This window comes from Choloepus didactylus, chromosome 21 (genome assembly GCF_015220235.1).
Source record: "Choloepus didactylus isolate mChoDid1 chromosome 21, mChoDid1.pri, whole genome shotgun sequence".
Taxonomy (NCBI): Eukaryota; Metazoa; Chordata; class Mammalia; order Pilosa; family Megalonychidae; genus Choloepus; species Choloepus didactylus.
Window position 1 is genome coordinate 16561036 of NC_051327.1, and position 21588 is coordinate 16582623.

The 21588-nt window shown below is 55.3% G+C and overlaps 3 protein-coding genes across 14 annotated transcripts; 1 reads left to right on the forward strand and 2 right to left on the reverse strand.

Moving 5' to 3' along the window:
- Positions 1-497: 497 nt before the first annotated feature.
- On the reverse strand, positions 498-18955 carry TMEM270 (transmembrane protein 270). 12 transcript variants are annotated; one of them, XM_037815037.1, is made up of 6 exons: positions 10994-11026; positions 4717-4777; positions 2949-3174; positions 2708-2864; positions 921-1349; positions 498-801 (listed from the first exon to the last, which is right to left on the reverse strand). In XM_037815037.1, the coding sequence occupies exons 4-6, from the start codon at positions 2750-2752 to the stop codon at positions 505-507; spliced, it is 771 nt and encodes a 256-aa protein (XP_037670965.1). In that variant the 5' UTR covers positions 2753-2864; positions 2949-3174; positions 4717-4777; positions 10994-11026; the 3' UTR covers positions 498-504. The 12 variants fall into 12 exon arrangements, with proteins under 12 accessions (XP_037670965.1, XP_037670966.1, XP_037670964.1 ...); XM_037815038.1 differs by having other exon boundaries at positions 2949-3112; positions 10994-11010; XM_037815036.1 differs by lacking the exon at positions 10994-11026 and adding an exon at positions 6312-6470.
- On the forward strand, positions 14435-18202 carry METTL27 (methyltransferase like 27). Its single transcript, XM_037815045.1, is given in 6 exon segments — positions 14435-14700; positions 15206-15334; positions 15533-15668; positions 15961-16053; positions 17786-17906; positions 17908-18202. Coding segments are annotated over 6 exon segments (729 nt in total). The 5' UTR covers positions 14435-14577; the 3' UTR covers positions 18035-18202.
- Positions 18956-19179: 224 nt separating the features above from the next.
- Positions 19180-20977, reverse strand: CLDN4 (claudin 4). The gene has a single exon (XM_037815046.1). It carries the CDS (start codon positions 20779-20781, stop codon positions 20152-20154), a length of 630 nt encoding a protein of 209 aa, XP_037670974.1. The 5' UTR covers positions 20782-20977; the 3' UTR covers positions 19180-20151.
- Positions 20978-21588: the final 611 nt, after the last annotated feature.

A 21588-nucleotide genomic window follows, 5' to 3' on the forward strand; every position in this document is an offset into this window, starting at 1 on the left:
AGAAATTTTCTAAATCTCTGAAATGTGAGGCCCTGGCACCCCCAAGAGGCCAGAGTCTTTAACTGCCCAGCACCCCCAAAACCTTGGGCTCCAATAGTGCCAAGAACCAGGGGTGAGGGCCTAGACAAAGTTAGGGTTCTGGGAAACAGAAAAATCTAGGATCCCCATGCTGGGCCTGCTCGTGACCTTACTGTGACCTTGGGAAAGCCAGAGCCTTTCGAGGCTCAAATTTTCTCATCTGGAAAATGAAGCTAATCAAAACTGAAGCCTGGATTGCTGTGATATTTAAACAAAATCATGGGCGTAAAGTTTCTGAGATGGTGTCTGGCACACAGCAGAAGCTTATGGAATGTGGTTTCCTTCCCAGAGGCAACCCTAGGGCACGCGTGCACACGCGCGCACACACACACACACACACGTGCACGCACACTTCCAGGCCAGTAGGGAAGAAGGAGAGGGAAACCCTGGGCCAGGCCAGACCAAAAGAGGTAGCCAAGGATACATTTATTCCCCGAGGGTTTCACGCTCTGGCGGGGCTGCCCCAGCCTCGGGGGTCATGGACTCAGGGAGAGGGAGCTCGGACAAGGGTCCCGAGGCCTCCGGGGGCTTGGCCTCCTGGGCCTTGGCCAGCTGAACCGTGTGCTCAAAGGCAGCCTGCAGCAGGTGGGACGCCAGGCAGGTGGTCCAGGTGACGAGGTAGGCCAGGTGCCAGGAGGTGAGTGCCACCAGGCTCGCCACCCGACAGTACAGACGCTTCGGCAGTGCCAGGAGCTCCAGCACCACACGGTTCTCCAGCAGGGCCTGCAGCAGGCAAGAGGACGGGCAGGAGGCTGCCGGGCACTCAAAGCCCGGCCCTGGCCAGGCTCAGTGTCCCAGACCGGCCCTCAGCAGTCCCGGCCCCTGCCCCCCAGCCCACCCACCTTGCCGGGCAGCTGGCCCAGGCGGTGGGCCATCCAGCACAGCCTCCAGGCCAGCAGCAGCAACAACAGGGCTGCCAGCAGCAGGCTGTGCAGACACGACAGAAGCAGGTCTGTCCAGGTGGCTGCTGAGAGGCCCAGCTGCTCCCAGGTGTCCAGCCACTGCGGGGCAAGGCCCAGGGCCCGGGAGCAGCCCAGCACACCTGCCCAAGCCAGCCTGGGCACCCGCAGCACCAGCCACACGGGGACCTCAACCAGGGCCAGCCCGGCCCGGAGAGCCCGGCCCACGAGGCAGGCTGCGACCGCTGGGGGTGGGTGGGCCCGCCGGCTGCAGGACCCCTGGGCTTCCTGGGCCAGCCCCGACACCCAGTGGTTGAAGTGGATGATCTTGAGCAGCAGCAGATTGTAGAGGTGGGCCCGGTTCTGGATCAGCTGCAGGAGGGAAAGACACCTGTCACCTGCTGTCGTACAGCTGGGGCAGGAACCCTCCCTCTCCAGGCCTCAGTTTCCCACACACACCAGGATGGATCTTTGTCTATTTCCAAGGATTCCATCCTCAGAAGGAAGCTTTAGAGAAAGTATTTTGTATTATATTTGGCCTTATTTCTGTTGGTTTTAAATGATTATTTAGACTGTTCCAGACTAAAGGAGATTGCTTGATTGTTACTATTATCATTATGATTCTAGAAGGAGTGGCAAGCCGCACTCCCACCACTCTGAACCCGCAGGATTTAAACCCAGGCCGATTGTCTTCTCCCAAGCACCCAGGCTTAGCGTCACACCGGTGTTCTCTTGGTGCCATGTGGGCAGCTGAGGGCAAGAGGCAGACCATCAGGGGAGAGAGATGTGTCCCCAGGAGACATGGTAGTGGAGGAAAGTGACAGAATTCATGGCCGACCTACAGAGAGGGCTAAAGGAGAGGGACAGGGTGGACAACATTCTCTCCCATCCCCTAGGGAAATCACCCAAGTGTGGGGTTGGGTCGGGCTGGGACGGAAGTAAAAAGTTCCGATTTAACATGAGAAAGCGCTACTCGAGGGCTGAGGCTCAGAGGCCCCTCATCAGAGCCCCGGGGTGACACCAACCCACTCAGCGGGACCCTCACACACCAGGGGGAGAGGAGGGACCTACTAGTTCCCACATGGCCCTACAAGATCGGTTTTAGAGGAGAGGAAACAGAGGCTCAGAGAGGTGAGGCCATTTGCCCAAAGTCACCTAGCAAAACACAGTGGAGATTCCAATCCAGTTGCACCTGTCGCTTTCTACCGTGCCGTGTCACCTCCCTTACCGCTGTCACCCTGACGCGACCCAGAAGACCCTTTTCTGAGAACTCAGCCCGCTGAGGGCTTGTGATTTGAGGTGTGGCCCTGCCTGCAAGCGTTTGCATGTTTTAAAAAGATGGATAGCAAGGCGGTGCTTAACCCACAGGGGTGACCCCCTATAGAGAAAATTGAGGCCCTGTGGTTTGGGGGGTGGGGCTGGTGGGAGCAGACAGATTACTCCAGAAAGCAGGGGGCTGTCCAGTGCCCCGATCGGGACAGGGCAGGACCCTCTCGGCCCCCACCCCACCGGCCCCACCCCCTGGGCCCCCCACTCACCAGCACTGCCAGCCTCACCACCTGCTGCAGAATCCCCAAGAGGCTGGACCTGACGGGAGGGATGGCCTCCATGTCTGGGCCTGCCACCCTCCTCCAGCTAGGAGAGGCAGGTGACCTCACAGATACCCCAGGGTGGCGGCCAAGTTACCATGGGGACCCAGGGGCCACAGGAAGCACCCCCTCCTCACTTACCTCCTGCTCCCTCCAAGACATCGGGTGCAAGCCCGGCCACTTCATGACTGGTCAGGGTTCTGCTGCTCCCTTTGGGCCAAGGTTTCTTCGGGTTGGATTCCCCAGGAGACCGTGAGACAGGGATTTGAGTGCGAGTAGTTCACCTGGGAGGCGATCCCTGGAAGCATCAGTAGAGGGTAAGAAAGTGAGGCAGGGCAGGAGATGAAGTGTACACAGAGTGAGCTGATGAGCAGGTTCTTACTTTGTGCAGCTGGGGCTCCAGCTCCTGGGGGACCTTGGGGGGACAGTGCAGCACAACAGCTGGGATAGGTATCTTCCTTTTCCTGTTATCATTGCCTGAGGACCGCTCCTGGGCACTTCACCCCCAAACCTCTGGTCTGCCTCGCTCAGGCGTGAGTGCCAGCTCTTGATGGAGAAAGACTCTGGCAGATGTCACTGATGCTTGTCGCAGGCAGCCAAGACTGTCTCTATGGGTGGCAATGGAGCTAGGGAGTAGCTGGGTGTTACACCTTCCAGACCCTTCCAACTCCCCAGTGACCAAAAACTTGGGGAATAGAAATTTTCACCCCCAAGGGCCGCAGGTGGCAAAATATTTGGAAGCAGACGGAAGCCTCGGTTGCCCAAATCTGAAGGCCCTCACCTAAGCATCCCCACCTCACTGATTTTTGCATTCTGCTAAAGGCTTGTTCCCAGGTACATTGACTCTGAGCTCTTAGTCGATGATGCCTCAGTGGGGTCTCAGAGTAGGTTAGGAAAGGGGAGGGGAGAGAAATGGGCTGATGGGGCAGGTCCTGAGGGAAAGGGGGCAATTTGCTGAGCCACCCCACTCCACCTGGAGCATTCCAGACAGATGGCTGGAGCCAGGGATTAGGGTCAATGCCTTAGAATTCTGGAAGATTCCAGAACCTTGATCATGTGCATTTCTTACACTGCTGTCCTGTCTGTGTCCAACAGAGAGACCCTCAAAAAGGAAGCATTTATGGACTTGTCCCAGGACAATGAGTAAGGGAGAGGCACCCAAAAGGAAGAGGGATGAGAAGGAGAAATGAGAAGCTGGCTGGGGGCCTGCAGACAGCGCCCACGAGGCTACAGGATGAGGCTCCCACACATCGAGTGTTTTTTTAAATGTAGGAGAAAGCACGCCCTCTGGCAGACAGGGCACTGAGTGCAGGGCTCGGTGAGCAGCAGCACCTCTGGGCAGTCTGGAAGGGTGAGCGCCGTCCTGCCCTTGGACACAGCTTATTTCAGGCCCCACTTGCCCCCTTAGCCAGGCACCCTTGTGCAGGATGCAACCTGCCCAACTGTCCATGGCAGCCTGCCCAAATGAATCCCTGGAAACATCAATGATGACCTTTGCCCAGGACAGTCCTGTTCACCCACTCATTTCCTCCCTGGGGCAAGAGCTGGGGTCTGGAGGGTAAACGTGGCAAAGACCCTGCACTCTGTCCTATGCCCTTCCCCTCCCCCACCCACCGGCTATGTCTCCAGCAGGACAGCACTGAGGCTTCAGAAAGGTCTCCTTGAGCCGAGTTTGGAAGGATAGGAGGAGTTTTCCAGAGAAAAAAAGTGTGAATGGTGGTCCCAGCAGAGGGAACAGAGTGATTCAAACAATTCAGCATGACCAGAACATAAAGTAGGACATGGGGAGGAGCAGAAGGTGAGTGGTAAGGTCAGCAAGGGGCACATGGGTCATAGTATATTCTAGTAAATAACAACAGTCATTGAAGATCCTAAAGACCAAGGCAACTGGGACAGCTGTGGGCTGTAGCTTTGTGGTCCCTCCAGTTTTGAAGAGTCCCCAGCAGAGTGGAGAAGGGGTCTAGGGGAGGGAGTCCAGAAAGGAACTCACAGCAATAAATCCTGCAGGAACAAGATCATGGGAGCCTGGACCAGGGCTGTCACTGGGAATGGAGAGAAATGGAAAGATGCCAGAAATACATAGATGGTGAAACTAACAGAATCTGAATACATTAGGAACTGTATGTACATGGTCTGAGATTTTGCCTTACTTGCAACCTAGCAAGTCAGCTTGTCATAGTTTCATGGAGGCTGGTAGAAGACACAAGACTCCTGGAACAGAGAATAAAGACAATTTATTACTCACAGATAGAGCAGGCAACTAGAGTATAAGCATTTTGCCCTGGTTCCATAATCCCCAAATCTCACAGGGTAGTGTGAAGAGGGTCAAATGACCCCTGCATGCACAGTGGGTTGTTCCAAGAGAGGAATCCTGAGCTTAGAGAATCCAAACCTGTTATAATGGGCAGTAAGCTTGCCTCCCTCTGCTCCCATGAGAGAGGTTATCTTTATTCTACTGGAGTGTTCCTGCCCTTTGCTCCAGAAGGAGACACTATCTCTATGCTTGAGGGCTGTTCATTATACAAACATCCTGGAAAAGATAATTCAGAGCAAAGGGTAATCCATTAGTGCCTCACTCACAAGACCTGTAGTAACATGAGCGACCCATGGAGAATTGTCTCCCAACAGAGGATTGATTGGGAAGAGAGGCAAAGCAAGGCAGGGGTCAGGGATCACCCCCAGAAGGGTTGGATGAAGGATGGACAGTGGTACTCCACTGAAGTGGGAGGCCAAGTGGAGGAAGAGCGGGTTTAGGGGGAGGAAGTAAAGAGCTCAGGTCAGGCTTGCTGAGTCAAGCCTGAGGTTAGGAACTGAGAGATTGCTGGGAGTCAGATGGCGGTGGCTGAAACTAGTGTTTTCAATTTGTTTTCCCTCCAGTCTCTCCTCCCCTCTTTTGCTTATTCCCACCCATCTATCATCTCCACCTTCTGGCATTTGCCTATACCCAGAAGTCCCCAACCTCGCATTGACCAGATTCTCTGGACCATGTGATTATAGCAAGGGCTGGAGTTAGAGACCCCTCTCTGCTCCACTGCCCCTCAGGGCAGTCCCTTGGGGTCCCCCTCAACTGCCATTAGGATAATAAGCCCAGCTCTCAGGCTCAGCTCCAGCCAGCTGTCTCCCCCCACCAGACCCTTCATCTTGGTCCTCAAGCTAGATTCCAGCAAGGCCCCTCTAGCGCTCTGCATGTGTCCAGACTGCAGGACGGGAGGGACACAGAGGAACTGTCAGAGCCTGGACATCTGGTGGCAGAGGTCAGGGACCACCCCTGGAGGGTGAAACCACTCAGGACCTTCCCCCCAACCCAGCTTGGGAAGCAGCACCCCCAGTCCCACAAGCCAGAAACTCCAGAGTCACCCGTCACCTTTCTCCCCTCATCTTCATGTCAAACCACCTCTGAAGGCGAGGACCATAGAGTCTTGTTCAGAATGTCACCCCATACCTAGAACAGTGCCAGAGGAGTAGCAGAAGCACCGTAAATAATTTTGAACTAGTAAATAAAGGAATGGGCAATGGCCTTGGAGAGCCCCACCTGTCACAGTGGACAGGAGGGCAACAGGAGCTGCTGCAGAAGGAGGTCTGCAGGGCAACCCACAGGCCTTCCCATCCCAAACACACCCCTTCTCTTTCCCACTCAAAGCCTCCGTTCAAGGCCACCTGTCCACTATTGTGCCACATGGTCTTGGGCACTACTTCCCCTCCCTGGCCCTGTCCTCACCTGCAGAACCAAGATCACCAGTTTTACCTTGCAGGGTAACAGGGACAACCAGGTGTGATAGCCCAGTCATCGGGGGCCGTTGCCTTGCACAATGCCAGGGAACATCATTTCCCCATTCCTGCCCGCCGGGCGGAGACCCTGACCCTAGCTCAGGACCGTGTGCGAGACGAGAGGCAGGAAGCCCGCCTGGCACTCGCTCCCCGCCCCGGCGCCCCGACGGCTTTCCGGTGCGCTTCCCCGGCGGGTGCAGGACGGCGGCGCGGCCGCGCGGGGGCAGCAGACACAGGCGGCGGCGGAGCCGGGCGCGCCCGGGCGCTCGACGCGCAGCACGTCGGTGGGAAGTTTCCAGCTCCTTGTTTTGTCCCTAATGGGCCCGCGAGGCCTGTTTCCCCATGACAACCACATTGCGTCATCCGAGCAGCCGGCCCTGTGCAAGTCCAGTCACGCCTAGGTTGCTGGAGGCGAAACCACCGAGAAAAGCTCGGGACCATATTCTCCCCTCTTCACGTTCCAACTGTTCGAACTACATTTTCCTTCATTTCCCATCTTCACTCAGGTTTTTTGAGAAGGACACAAAAACGAATAAAGAATGCCTTCATATTTATTGGAACTTGTATTTTTCTTTCTGAAGATGGCCATCAAAAATAATGCGTAAAATTTGACAAAAGCAGGAGGGGTGATATACACTGGATCAGGGAAAAGGTTTTGGACTCAGCAGACTTGAGTCTGAACTGATCTCAGCCACTTACTTAGAGGACTAGGACCCTGGACAGGCTCCTGCCCCAAGTGTCCTTATCTGGAAACTGGGACTGGTAGAAACGACCACGTGAGCTTGTGGAGAGGACTCAGGAAATGGGTCTGGGAAGGGCTTGGGGGGCGCTATCTGGCGTGGCATCAATGCTTGGGGGTGGTGAGTAAGAGAAGTCGGTATCTGCAGATGAAAAGGAATGCAAGATTTTTTTAAAAATTAGAGATTGGACAAAAGCGCTTTAAAATATATGCAAATTTGCTAGAGAGAGAGAGAGAGATTACCCAGGTTGCACAAATTTTTATTGATTCACAATCTGATGTGTAGAAAGATTTGTTTTTAACCAATGTACTTGCAGGCAATTTACTTGGAGCCCAAGACTAGATTTTGAAATTCCAGAAAACACTGCCAAATACAAAGAAGGGTCATTACTACCTCAAAATTAATTCACAATGTTTTTAAACATAAAAATGAATGAAAATGCTGTAATAATGCTTTATTAAAAGAAGCATATAAAGTTGCCAAACCATCCGATTGTTCAAAAACACTATTCACCTGAGAAATAAAAGCTCCAATAAAAGGACAAAAATGCATAAATGCAAGCAACAGCGTGCAAAATCACACCTGTGGTATACAAAAATCATCAAAATGTGAAAAAAAAAAATAGCACAAGGAAATATTCATAATTTTCACCAATTTATTTATTGATCAGTTTGTTTGGAACCAATGTTTTAGCTCATCTGTTTTCTGCCAACTTACCTAGAACCCTTCTGTGGGATATTCTCCCACCTCCTACGCCAACCTCAACCACTCCCCATCTCTTTACTTTCTCTTTTCTCCCCCAGACCTCTCTCAGCCCAAAGAAAATGTCCCTCCTCACCATTTAAACCATGCTGTTGAAAGAGCAGCTATAGCCCAGTAGTAAACTTCTCGTCCCACCCCACCTCCAGCCACTGGCCATCTCCCAGCTGCCACTGGCCTGGCTCAAGTCTCTGGTGACTTCCTTGTGGCTGAAACCAGTGTACAGACAGCACAAGCAAAGCCAAAGGCAACACATGAAATTGTCCATGGATCAGTATCCAGAATATATAAAGAACTCCTACAGATCAACAAGAAAAAAATCAAATGACTCGATAGAAACAAAACGGGCAAAGGCATTTCATAGAAGGGGAAATCCAAACAACCGATAAACATAGGAACAGATGCTCAGCCTTATTAGTGATCAGGGAAATTCAAATTAAAACCACAACAAGATATTATCTCACAACTCATTCACAAAAACAGAAAAGTCTGACAATACGCCAAGCGTGGATGAGACAGTGGGGCAACCAGGGCACTCAGCCACGGCCCACATCCGATCCCAGCAGTTTCATGTTGGTTTTCATACTTTGATTGCCACCTGCAGTAAGAAATTTATTTTCCAAAGCCGCCCATTACACACGAGTGAACTGAAACAAGAATTAAACAAAGCAATAATTACCCTTACTACGGGCAAAGTGCTCTTTTATTTTCTATTCTCTTCTATTCTATTTCGCAACCGACTAAATTGTTTTCACTCCCTTCAATGGGTTGCAAGCCCCAGGGTGGAAAGCACCTCCTTGGAGAAACATCCACTTGTAAACAAAGAGAGGCGGAGGAGGCTGTGGCAGCATTTCTCCCTTTGGTAGATAAGTGGATAAATAAACTGGGTGTATCCATATGAGAGATGACTTAGGCAATCATTAAAATGAATGAGACCTAAATGCATTAACATGGCAAGCTCTCAAAAACAGAGTAAGTGGAAAAGGAAAGTTCCAGAGTGATAGCTATAGCATGATAGCATTTATATAAATTTTTTCAAACCCATAAAGCAATATTATATGTTCTAGACATATCATATATATAGGAAAAAAAACCTATAAAAACATGACCTAGAAAGTCCCCACCCATTCCTGGTGGTAGCTGGTTCCCCGGGGACCAGGTCAAAGGGAATGCCAGCTTCGTCTGCAGTCCTCCCTCCTTTGTCTACACCCGCACATGCAGAAGCAAGGATGACACAGTGTTAACATTTGCTCGTTCTGGATGGTGGGCACCTGAAGGTTGAGAATAAGCCGGTCAAGCAAACATCTGAACGAAGAGTGACCCAGGCCCAGAACAGCAGTGCCAAGGCCCTGAGGCAGCCCTTGGCAAGTTCCAGGACCGGCAGAGGCCAGGGTGGGGGAGCAAGGAGGAGAGAGGCTGGAGACCAGGTTGGTAAGGAATTCGGATTTTAGGTCTTAAGCCGGGGAGTAAACTCATCAAATTTACACTGTAAAAACAAAATTCTGGTTAGCCATATTTTAACTATTGAAATGGGATGACAAAATATATATGGGGCTATTATATTAATCTCTTCTTTTGTGCATGTTTGAAATTTTCCATTAAAATCTTTAAAATAATAATCAGCTCTATTTCCACTGGCTTCTGTGAGGAAGACAGACAGTGGGTGGGGCAAAGGAGGGGGTGGCTGGGACCGGCTGGGACCTGAGTGGCAGAGATGGAGGGGAGAGAAGGTGTGTTTGGTATCCATGGGATTTGCTGGTGGAAGGAGTGTGGGCTAGGGGGAAGTAACTCAGGCCAAGCCCCTGGGTGCGTGGTGGTGCCGGGCATTTGCTGAGATGGGAGCCCAAGGAGGAATGGATGGGGAATGGGGAGAACAGGAGTTGGGTTAGGGCACATGGCCAGCGAGAGGCTGTGGGCTCCAAGGGCAGAGGTCAAGTGCACAGCTGGGTAGGCACATCCAGGTTTCAGGGGAGAGTTGGGACTAGGTGTCGCCAATTTGGGAGTCACTAGCACATAATAGTATTTAAAGTCACGGGGCTAGATGAGATCACTGAGGAAGTGGGTGTAGATAAAGAAGAAAGGAGGTGCCCAGGACGGTGCCCGGGGGCTCTCCCTGTCAGAGATGGGGTGGAGGAGAGGAGCAGGAGGCAGCAACCGAGACTGAGAAGGGGCGGCTTTGGGGGTAGGAGGCAAAAAGAAGAAAGGGGAGCTGCTCTCAGAAAAAAATATTTTGTCAAGTTAGGTATTAATGCCATAGGTTTTGAAGGGAGAGACTGTATCCAATTTGTTTTATTTTTTTGGAGAATTTTAAAACAATGCATTTTATGGCTGTTCTCATAAGGAATTAATACTCACCTCTAAAGGACTTGTAATGTATAATTCTTCCTTTTAACTAGCAGGGAAATAAAGCATTTTTTTTTTTTTTAGTCTCTAGAAGAAAATGCTGAAAACAGCTTTTATATAGTCAATATGCAACTGGGGAAAGATCTTAATCCTTGTTGTTTTGACTAGGTACATAAGTATTCAGTATAAAGTAACTAGATTAGTTCATAACTTGTCCCTTCTGAAATTTTGCATATATGCAACAAAATATATATCAGAATCCTATGGTGAATAATAATTTCTTCAGATTCTAAAACAGGTATCTGGTGACTGCTTAATTGTTCCCAAATTGCATCAAAGATGAATTGACAAATAAATAATGGAAATGGGTAGTGATGTGGAAATGATATGTAACTACGTATTATTTGTTTCTGGTAATCAAGTTTTATTTTTAAAAGAGCCTATTGTTTTTGATAATTGGGACATTTAAAACTTGTTAAAACTTCTTGCTAGAAAGAGAAGAGGAGGTATTGTGTGTTCAAAACTTTTTTGAATAAAGAATTCTGTGTCACTAAAAAAAAAAAAAAGAAAAGAAAAGAAAAAGAAAAAGGAGCTGCTCTCTCTTTGCCCACAACCTAGCAACACCAAGGTTGCCCTGTTGGCTGCTAAATAGACAGCCCTCGGCAGCTTCCCCTACCTCTGCCCGGGACCCCAGCTCTCGCTTGAAATAATTGCAACAGCCTCAGAACTTGCAGCTCTCCTAGTCTACCCTCCATGCTGCCTTCTGGAGCCATTTTTGTAAAACCACAAACCTGACTGTGGCTTCCCCATCGCTCACCCAAGATCAGGAACCAAGGCCACCATCTGGGAAGCACACTCCTTATGGCCTGGGTGCCGCACCCATCACAGCCCCACCTGCAGAGGCACACGCAAACAAACCTGTTTCAGCCCAGAGGTTTGCACCCACAGCCATTTCCCTCTCCTTTCTCCCTGGAGGCAGAGCTCACTTCCCGCCCCAGAGCCTGAAAGTGCCAGCCCAGCGCACTCCCAGCCTGCCTTGTGGCTGGGGCTTAGACAATGGAAGTAGCCCTGGGCAAGAGGAGCTGGGGTGCAGGTGGGGGTGTCTGCTGAGGGTTTCCAGGAAACATCTTCCCCCAGATACAAAGAGAAATGCAAAAAAGAGACACAGGCCTGAGCTCGTGACCAGAAAGGAGGACAGGGCAGACACAAAGGACGGCGAAATGGAAGAAGGGAAAAAGCTTGGGTCAGTAGCAAACCCCTGCTATCTTGAAGCCACTTTGGGTGGGGTTTTCTGACACTTGCACCCAGAAGCACCCCAATGGATCCCCTACGTCCTCACCCTCACATTCCTGACCTCTGAAAGTCTTGCCTCTCCCCAAAACTCATGCCCTCTTGCATCTCCACACTTTGCCGGTGCTGCCATCTCAGCCTGACGTGGCCCTGCCCCTTGTCCACTCCCTCGGCCATCCCAGGGCCCTTGCCTCTCCTCCCAGGGCCATATGTGGTCCTTGGCCCTTGGCTCGGACATCTGCGGGAACAGATAACAGTTTTTAAATATGACCTGATGCTTTCACTACCCCTTTGTACCCCCAAATGATTTCTTATCACCGAGCCCTTCCCCCCATTTTGGCACCAGCTGGACGGGGTGGTGCCCATTGCCCTGGGGGAGGGTTACTTTCAGCAGAAGACACAGAAAAGCCTTGGAGTTCCAAAGCTTAGAACTTGAGGGGACCGAAGGGTAGGGAAATGAGTCAGACAAAGGGCTTCTGGCCCCAAGGCTAGAACAGGTTCCTGAGCCAGGAAGGGGAGAGAGGAGAGTAGGCCGGGTGGGGCCAGGTCCCCTGTAGAAGCCACGCGGGTGCCACAAACTGCAGCCTCCCATCAGCGAGCTGGACATCACCGAGAGGAGGTGCTGAGGGGCTACGGGGCCGGGTGTGGAGGCCCCCTGGGGACTCCCCTGGGGCCTTCCGAGTCATCCTCTGCTGCTCCAGAGTTTACTTGGGGCCACCCACCTTAGAGTGGGTCATCCCCCCACCCCGCCCCCAAAATCCCTCAGCATCCTCACCCCCACCCCGACCCCAGACAAAGGAGGGGTCGTGGACACCCAGGGGAGGTGGGGTGACTTCGAAGGCAAAGCCTGCACATCTATATTTAGGAGCCAAAGAATGGAGTCTGGACAGAGGAACCCCCTCTCCCCACTCCCCCTCTAGGATAGGGGTGGGGGCTGTTTCTGACTCACCTGTGTGACTCCAGGGCCCCTCCCAGGGCCCAGCAGGCAGTAGATGCACAATAAATACGTAGTGACCTAAATCAACCAGAGGCGGCAGAGCTGGGGCCCACCTACTTGCTGGGCTGGCCCAGCGCTGTTCCCAGCCTCCTCCTCCTCATTCACCTCCCAGGGACTGATGGGGGTGGCCCAAGCAGAAGGTACCGGGTGGTTTTTTTTTTTAAAAGGAATAGACTCAGCTGACAAAGCTTTTCGCCTTTTGCCCTTCGTTCTGCCAGGAGGTGGAACAGCCACGACAAGATCACAGGCATGAGGACAAAGGTCTCCAGGCAAAAGGTGGCAGAGACGGGAGCCACCACACCTTATCTCCCAGTCTCAGGCTTCTTGTCTTAGACCAGTAAATCCCTCGCTGCATTAGCCACCGCTCTGCAGGTGTTCTGTTATTTGCAGCCAAACACTTGACAGGCAAGTGGTTCCCTGTACAACTTTCAGAGTAAGACTGATTTGGCTTTGGCTCTTGGCTGGTGACCCCTGAGATCTGAGTTTTCCCCACCACCTCCATTCCCCCAAAACTGCTCTTATCAAGGACACTGTATTAAAGTAAGTGATGCTGGTGAGTGTAATAGACAAATCCTGAAATCTCTTAAGATATTGATAGCTTTCACTTCTGACATCTTGGTTCCCCATTCCACACGCTCTACCAATCATCAAAGCTCTGTCACTTCTACCTCCTAAATATCTCTGGAATCCATCCACTCCTTCCAGTGCCATGAACCCTACCCAAATTCGTGCTACCATCCCCTCCCGCCTGTACAGCTGCAAGACTCCCTCCTAAACTGTCTGCTCAAACCTTGATATCCCACCCAGGTCCTCTAGGCCAGTGCTTCTCAAACTAGCTGCATAGAAATCACCCAGAGACTTTGTTAAAACACAGATTTCTGGGCCCCACCCCCAGCAATCGGGTCGGGGGGCGGGGAATTTGCATTTCTAGGAAGCTCCCCTAAAGACCTCCCCTGGAGCAACCCAAGCTGATGATGATGCAAGTATGCAGACAATACTTTGAGTGGCAAGGCTCCGTGTGCTGTCCAATATGGTACAGCCATTTAAATTGATAAAATTGTAGAGAGAAGGTCCTAGGGACCACTCAGAGACATGCCACCCCCACCCACACCCAAAAAAAAGTGCCCTCAAGTTTTCTCTTTATCTGTTGAAATTTGAAATCCCAGCCAGGACAGCTGACCCAGACAGCCAACCAAGCCCCTAGTTCATTATCTGATTCAATACAAAACAAAAGCCACCTGCCCGAAACCTGCCCCTATAAGATGGACAAACCCTGGTCTAACCAACAGGAATCAAGATAACTTCCCTATTATGTCTATAAAAATCGTTTGCCATTGCAGGAATCGTTGTCCCCCAGGAAACTACTTCCTTTCCGGCTTCCTTTGCTGCAGCAAAACTTTGGTGTCAGAAACAAAAGGCTGTAGGTCTGCGAACTCCAGTTTGTCTTTCACAAAAATCACTAAAACAAATAGAATTAAACATTCAGTTCCTAGGTCGCAGTAGCCACATTCCAAGTGCTCAACAGCCACATGTGGCTTCCATCATCGCGGAAAGTTCTGGAGAGCTCGCCTAGACCTTGGTGAGCGTTGGACAATTGAAAGCTGATTCAAGATCCATGTCTTTGATCATAAGAATTCAGAGGATCCCCACTACTTAAAAGTGCATATTCTTAGGAAACAGAGGACGTCGGGAACTGGGAGGACACTAGAGGTGTTGCTAGTCGAAGTCGGACGGGGAAGCCCCTCAACCCGACGCCATAGCAAAGTCTCCCAGCTCCGGACCCTCCTAGGTTGGAGCAGGGCCGAGAACCGAGCTCATTGGTTGATGGGGGAGGCGGGCTGCCAGCGCCTCCTTTCATTGGAGATTTTCTCTTAGCGGGAAGCCAATCACCGAGGAAGGCACGGTGGGGGCGGGGCCTGTGCGGTGAGGCTGGCCCCGCCCCGAGCTCCGGCGACCCCCACGGCCCCCGCGCGCGCGCGCTCCCGCCCCTTCCCGGCGTCCTCCCGGCGGTGTTGCACCTGCGGCCGTGCTGCCCCTCCCCGTGCGCAGGGTCCCCGCCTGTGAAGTGGTGGCTTCTGGGGGGCGGGAGCCTGGAGCCGGGCCTCGGGGCGGGGATGGCGCAGGAGGAGCGCGCGAGCCTGTCCGATGTGCGGGCGCGGGTCGGGGCGGCGCACGGCATCACCGACCTGGCCCTCACACTCCAGTTCTATGACCGCTGGGCCCCGGATTACGACCAGGTAACCCACCGGGGCCTCGTCTCCGCCGCCCTCCTTCTCCCGGCCTCTGCGTCCCAGGACGGCTGTGAGGCTGGGTGACACCCTGCAGTCCTGCCCCTCTCGGACTGACCCCTCCTCTGCCCCCTGTCAAGCCCCACGCCTCTGGGTTGGCAGCCCCGAGAGAGCAGGGGCCAGACCTCCCCACCCTGAGGCTGCAGCGCAGGCAGAGGGGCTGCCTGGAGGAGGTGCCAGTGAGGGCTCGTCGTGGGTGGAACCCACAGTGCCCGAGTGCGCGCACACACACACACACACACACACACACAGCAGGGCCCCCTTGACAACAGAAAGCCCCTTCCACCCAGGTCTTCTCTCACTCCAGCCCCAGCAGGGCCCAAGGCCCCAACACACACATACAATTTGGCCTGACCAACTGCTAAACCATCCCACATCGGAGGTCCCCCAAACCCTAGAGGTCCCCCAAACCCCAGGGCCCGGAATGGTAGTAGACTCAGCCCTCTGTCCCCAGGATGTGGCTGCCCTGCAGTACCGTGCCCCCCGCCTGGCAGTGGACTGCCTCACCCAAGCCTTTCCGGGCCCTCCCCACACTGCCCTGATCCTGGACGTGGCCTGTGGCACCGGCCTGGTGGCTGCCGAGGTGAGGTCTCCCCAAACCCTCTGCCCCCTCTTGGACCCCCACCTCCTCAGATGTCCTTTCCTCTGACCCCAGAACTCTACGCCTACCCATCCCCTCATACTCACTGGTTCTAAACACGTTGCCCTCCCCGAGGTGCGGGGTCCAAGCTGGGAAGTGGCAGAGTGGGAACTGTGACCTGAGCCCCCCCACCCACCCCAGCTGCAGGCTCGGGGCCTCCTTCGGCTCCACGGGGTGGATGGAAGCCCAGAGATGCTGGAACGGGCCCGGGCCCGTGGCCTCTACCAGCACCTCAGCCTCTGCACCCTCGGCCAGGAGCCTCTGCCCAGCCCTGAAGGTACTGCTGCCCACACCCCAAGGCCTACCCCTCACCAAGCTCACCTTCACTGAGGCCCTCTTCTCTTGCCCAGCTCCTCTGCCCCCTGCTGAGTCTCCCCTGCACCCCCTTGGTTGTCATGAGTCTCCCCCACCCACTGAGCCCTCCACCCCATGATCTGATGTCATCCCATGGCTAGGCCATATCCCTACAGAATCTGGGTCCTGCAGATACTGGGGGCAACCTCATGCCTCCTCAGGGTGGGCTGAGGCCACACCGAAGACAGCACACCACACCCCATACCTTGCCACAGGGACCTTCGACGCAGTGCTGACAGTGGGGGCCCTCAGTGACGGCCAGGTGCCCTGCAGTGCAGTGCCCGAGCTCCTGCGAGTCACCAAGCCAGGTGAGGGGCAGCCCACCCACCCCCACTCACCGCCTCCTCTCCACCCCACAGTCACAGGCTGCAGAACCCCACAGGCCCAGTGAGGGGCAGGGTTCCTCCCAGGGTTGGGCAGCGTGGCCCAGTGTCCCTGCCGCCAGCCCAGGGCTCAGCTGCTTGTGTCAACAGACCCAGGCAGACAAGCAGGGCAAGCAGGGGGGCAGCTTGCCTCCTATCCATTGGGCACCTGAGAACAACTCCGCTGTCCTCTCTGGCCTCTGTTTTCTCACCTGGAAACAGAAGTGGCATGCATCCCTTCCCCGTGGGATTGCAGGGAGAATTGCATGAAACAGGCTCTAAACCTTTACTCCAGTCCTGGCATATAGCAGGGGCTTAGCACAGTCCCATCTTCCTCCTGCTTCCTCACTAACTCACGGACTGCCCTTAGGCAAGTCTCTTTGTCCTCACTGGTCTCAGTTTCCTCATCTGTGAAATGGGGCAGCTCAGGTGAGATGTTAGATGCCAGCACATATGCAGGCGAGGATGTGTTTTCTGCGCTCCTACTGCGTGTCTTGCCTTCTGCTTGCCTCTGCTCTGGGGAAAAGTTACAGACCCTGCCCTCAGCCTCCTTCACCAAGCCCCTGGGGACCAGGAAGGGGCCAGAGGGCACAGGGCCATAGTGGCAGTGATCCCACAAGGGCTGTTGAGTGCTCAGTGCTCCAGAACTGAGAGGCATTCCCAGGGGCTGGGCTGTGGAGTGAGGGCAGTCCCCAGGAGGCCTGGCTTAAGCAAAGCCACAAGGTAGAAAGGAGAATGGCAGAACTCGAGGACAGTGAGGCACTGGCCTGGCTGCAGAAAAGAATCCAGGGGTCAGAGGGGCTCCATGGAGAAATTACTTCCTCTCTGTCCCCATGGCCCATTAGGGACTGTGGTTAAGCCTGGGCAGGTCTGGGCAGGCTTGGGTCTCAGTGAGCCACAGGAGGCTGACATTGGAGTCAGCAGGAGGGTTAGAGGTGGGGCTCAGGAGGACAGGAAATGCCCATCCCAGGAACCAGCAAGGAACGAGGCCCCCAAGAGCCCTGCCCTGCCCACCATGGGATGGGCCCCCCTGCTTGAGAGCCTTTCCTCTTACTGTGCCTCCTGACCCTCCGCCAGGAATGCCCTGCTTCTCCCTGTCCCTTCCTCCAGGAAGCCTTCCCAGATACCAGTCGTTGGGTCATCCCCTTCTTTTCTTCAAAGTGTATCTGAGGCTAGCACTGGATATACTCTGGATTCCAGATTTGATTGGGCCAGGCATTTTACCCACAGGACTTCCTTGAAACAGAGTAATCATCCCCTCTCTACAAATTGGGAACTTGAGACTCAGAGAAGTCCAAAGCCCATGCGCTGCTTCTCTCCTTCCTGTACATCCAGACGCTGCCGCTGCTGCCGCTGGGCCCTAGCAGAGGGCTGGGTGAGCAGTGAGGATGAGCCACCTCTGTCCAGGGGATTCCATCAAGAATTCCCAGGGGAAAGGACACTAGAGCTGGGCCTTGAGGGGTACCTAGGAGGTCGTCAAGTAGGCAAAGCAGAAGGGCGTTCCTGGGGGAGGGAGCTGGGAGCGGTGAAGGCATGGAGGTGGGGCAAGGCTGGCCTGGGGATGAAGCTGGAAAAACTAACAGCAGGAAAGGGACAACTTTCCCAAGCAGGGACCGGCCTGGGGCTGTGGCTCCCGCCCCTCACTCAGCTCACCTGCCCTTCCCCCACCCGTCTCCAGGTGGGCTGGTGTGTCTGACCACCAGGACCAACCCATCCAACCTTCGCTATAAGGAGGCACTGGAGGCCACCTTGGACGGGCTGGAGCAGGCTGGGGCGTGGGAATGCCTGGTGACATGGCCCGTGGACCGGTGGGAGCTGGCCACCTCTGAGCTCGAGGTGGTACCCGGCGGCTCTGCCAGTGACGGCTTCATCTCTGGCATTGTCTACCTGTACCGAAAGCAGGAAGTGGCCCGGGTCGAGGGGATGAGGCCCAGTCCCCGGCCCCCACCTGACCTCTGACCCTCCGTGTGGCCCGGGCCAGGCCCATCTGCTGGGCTGCCTCTGCTTCATCTGGAAAAATGGGGCCATTGTGCCAGCCCTGTCCCTCAGGAGTGTTCCGCCTATTAAATGAGCTCCCAGAAGGGAGGGGAGGACTCTTGGCTGTGTGGTTCTCTTGCCCCAGGAAAGGGTAATGTCTGCCCCTGGAGAACCAGAAGCAGGAAGTGGTGCAGAGGCCCCTACCCCGGGCCGCCCAGAGCCAGGCCTGCTCTCAGGTGTGTCTTTTTAAGTCCCCCCAGGACCGTAAGCATTCTTGCCCCTAATGCCGGAGGGGGAAACTAAGGCTGGGCAATGTGGGAACATGTTTGCTCTGTGAAAGAGTGGCAGAGTGGGGGAGACTAAGATCAGCTGACTGCTGAGCCCCAGGCCCTGTCCCAGATGACCCCCGCAGATTCAGGTGTCCAGAGCTCTAGGTCTGGGCTTGGCCAGATACTTTCACATGTTGGTGACCAGTGTCCCCACCTATAAAATGAGATGGAATGGTGGCACAGGGTGGGGCCCGCGAGCTGCCCCGAGCCCTGCAGGTGAACGGGATGAGTCCTCCAGCTGGGGCCGTGGGAAGGCTTCCTGGGGGAGGAGGCTCGGAGCTGGGCCTTCAGGACAAGCAGGATCCAGGCGGGTGGAGAAAGGAAAAGGGACATTCCAGGCCGAGGACAGGGACAGGCCTTGCAAAGGTCAGCAGCTGGGACTTGCAGGGTGAGCCAGCGCGGGTGAGAGGGTGGGCAGACCGGCCCGGCTGCTCGGAAAAAGTGGAGGAAAGGAGGAGGGCGGTGGCTCATACCTCAGGGCTGGGTGTCCTCATCTGTGCTCCCTCCCGGGGTCCCCCAGCACCCCACCAGGGGCCTGGTTATCCACCTGGTGTTTCGTGTATATGGGGTTTACCCTCTTAAAAAGGAAGGTGATTCCTGGGGTCAGGGCGGATTCTGATTGTTCAGTTCCCTGAAACCAGCTCTTTAAGTGCCGAAGTCCTGGCCACACCTGTTGCTGGGTCAGCCACCCACCCCACCCCCAGGTCTCCAGCCCTGCCCCCCACCCACCTTCACAGCTGAAATCAGAGACAGTATCTCAGTCCTACTGTGTTCAGGTCCCATTTATTGTAGAAAACAATAATAATTACAGTGATGAATAGGTCCTCTTACATTACAAAACAGAAACCACCCAGGAGGCAAGGGAAAGTCCCAGGACTTCCTGGGCGGAGGGTCGGAGAAGGGCCGGACCCTCTGCCCTCTCCAGGCCGGCCAGTGCCCTCGGCCAGGGCGGAGGATTTGAAGGTTGTCAGACTCGAGGGGTCTGGGGCCCCCTCTGCTGAGGCTGGCGATGGGGAGAGAGTCCTGAGGCATCAGAGTGGGGGCGCAAAGTGAGGGAGTAGCCTGTCCCCACAGTCCCCTCCCCCCCCACCACCCAAACCAGTTTGTAGCACTTTCAACCCTCCTCTCCCAAAGCCACTCTGCCCACTCTGCCTATGGGCAGGTGGATGGACGAGGCCCCCGCCAGTCTGGGGGCCGCAGGTCTCTGTGGGCAAAGCACAACCTGAGCACTCAGCGGGCACCCCCTCGCCAATGCAGGCAGGGCCGGAGGTCACCCTGGAACTGAGAGGCAGCAGCAGGAGAAGGAGCCGGAAAGAGTCACAGGAGACGCAGGCAGGGGGAGTGGGGAAGATCAAAGAAGGGCACGGCGCCAACACGGGCCTGGAGGGGCCACCGGCTGGCGTGCTCAGAGGCAGAGCCCAAGGTCAGGGCTGAGCTGTCCGGGCCAGCAGGAGCCAGCTCCCCACCCCCACCGCCGCCGCCCCCTGTTGCTTCCGCCCCCTCGCCTGTATCCATGGACCGTTCCGAGGAGGGTGGCCCAGGGGTCTCCTTCCTTCCATCCTTGCTGGTATAGAAGAGGCCTTGGGAGGGTGTCGGAGACAGCCAGAAGGCACTGGGGGCTGCCAGCCAGCGGCCAGGCTCAGTCCCTGCTTGCCCAGCCGTGTGACGGGGGGGCCCTCCTGGGGTCACAGGCTGCAGAGCTCGGTCCAGGGAGAAGAAACAAAGCTGACGGGGCATCTTACACGTAGTTGCTGGCGGGCACGGAGCGGGCAGCCGAGTACTTGGCGGAGTAGGGCTTGTCGGCACGCGGGGGGCAGTTGCAGCAGAGCAGGGCCCCCCCAAGCAGCAGCAGGCCAGACGCTGCCCAGCCGATGTAGAGCGAGGCACCCATCTCGCGCTTCTGGCCCGAGGCCACCAGTGGGTTGTAGAAGTCGCGGATGACGTTGTTGGCCGTCCAGGACACGGGGATCATCACCAGCAGGCCGGCCAGCAGGAACACCACGCCCGCCACAATCATGATCTTGGCCTTGGAGCTCTCGTCGTCCACGCAGTTGGTGCACTTGCCCCCCACCACGGACATCAACACGCCCAGGGCGGCCACGATGATGCACACGACAGTGAGCGCGCGGGCCGCCTGCAGGTCCTGCGGCAGCGCCAGCAGCGAGTCGTACACCTTACACTGCATCTGCCCCGTGCTCTGCACCACGCAGTTCATCCACAGGCCCTCCCAGATGGTCTGCGACGTGACGATGTTGCTGCCGATGAAGGCTGTCACGCGCCACATGGGCAGTGCGCAGGACAGGATGGCACCCAGCCAGCCCAGCACGGCCAGGGCGATGCCCATCACCTGCAGCCCCATGGAGGCCATGGCGCGGCGTCTGCTGGGGTTGAGGACCCAGACGGTGCTGGAGCTCCAAGCGCAGAGGACAGACACCAACTCCTGGAAGGGAGGCCTGTTGCTGGGAGTCTGGAGACAAAGCCAGTCGGGGAGCCCAGAGTAACCAGACCAGTTCCTTCCTGCTGACAGCTGCCACAGCGCGCACTCTCCGGCGACAGGCTGGAGCGGTTATATGGCTCCAGCGAAGCGGGCGGGGGCAGAGGGAGGGGTTTTGGTCACCGGGGCCTCCCCCTGACCAGTTTCTCTGGATTCCTGAGCCATCGCCAACAAAGGCACTTTACTGCGGGCCCCAGCCCTGGGTCCCTGAGTCACTCTCTTGGGGAGTGAGTCTCAGGGGAAACTGCGCTGGCCCCTGCCCCCAGGCCCAGGCTGAGGTCAGCTGGGCGACAGACACTGAGTCACAGCCCAGGGGCACTGGGTTGTTTACAGAGGGAGGGGCAGCCAGGCCCAGCCAGGAGACAGGCCCCCCTCCGCTGCCCCCATTGCCCCCTCATTCCCGGCCTGGGCAGGCAGCAAGGTTGGAGGCCTCAGGGAGAGGAGCTGGGGCAGGAGTCCTGGGAATGTCAGCGAGCAACCCAGCCCTGTGATGACGGCGGCCCTCGGCCTTATCGTTTTCATCACAGGTGTTATGGTTAGGATTGTGATGATGGTTGTGGTTACGAGGATGATAATGATGATTAATTACTGTTGTCCATGTATTTGGCCTTACCAGCAATCTTCTAGGCATTACCCAGATAAGGTCCAGTTTCAGGCGCTGAGGAGCTCAGGGTCCAGGAC

What these genes read in the sequence shown, in the direction of transcription:
- TMEM270 (XM_037815042.1), bottom strand. Translation starts at nt 2,752, where the DNA reads ATGAAGTGGCCGGGCTTGCACCCGATGTCTTGGAGGGAGCAGGAG. An exon ending in TGTCTTGGAGGGAGCAGGAG is followed by an intron (nt 1,350 to 2,707) that starts GTAAGTGAGGAG and finishes TCCCTCCTGCAG; the next exon opens with CTGATCCAGAACCGGGCCCA. An exon ending in TGGGCCAGCTGCCCGGCAAG is followed by an intron (nt 802 to 920) that starts GTGGGTGGGCTG and finishes TGCCTGCTGCAG; the next exon opens with GCCCTGCTGGAGAACCGTGT.
- CLDN4 (XM_037815046.1), bottom strand. Translation starts at nt 20,781, where the DNA reads ATGGCCTCCATGGGGCTGCAGGTGATGGGCATCGCCCTGGCCGTGCTG.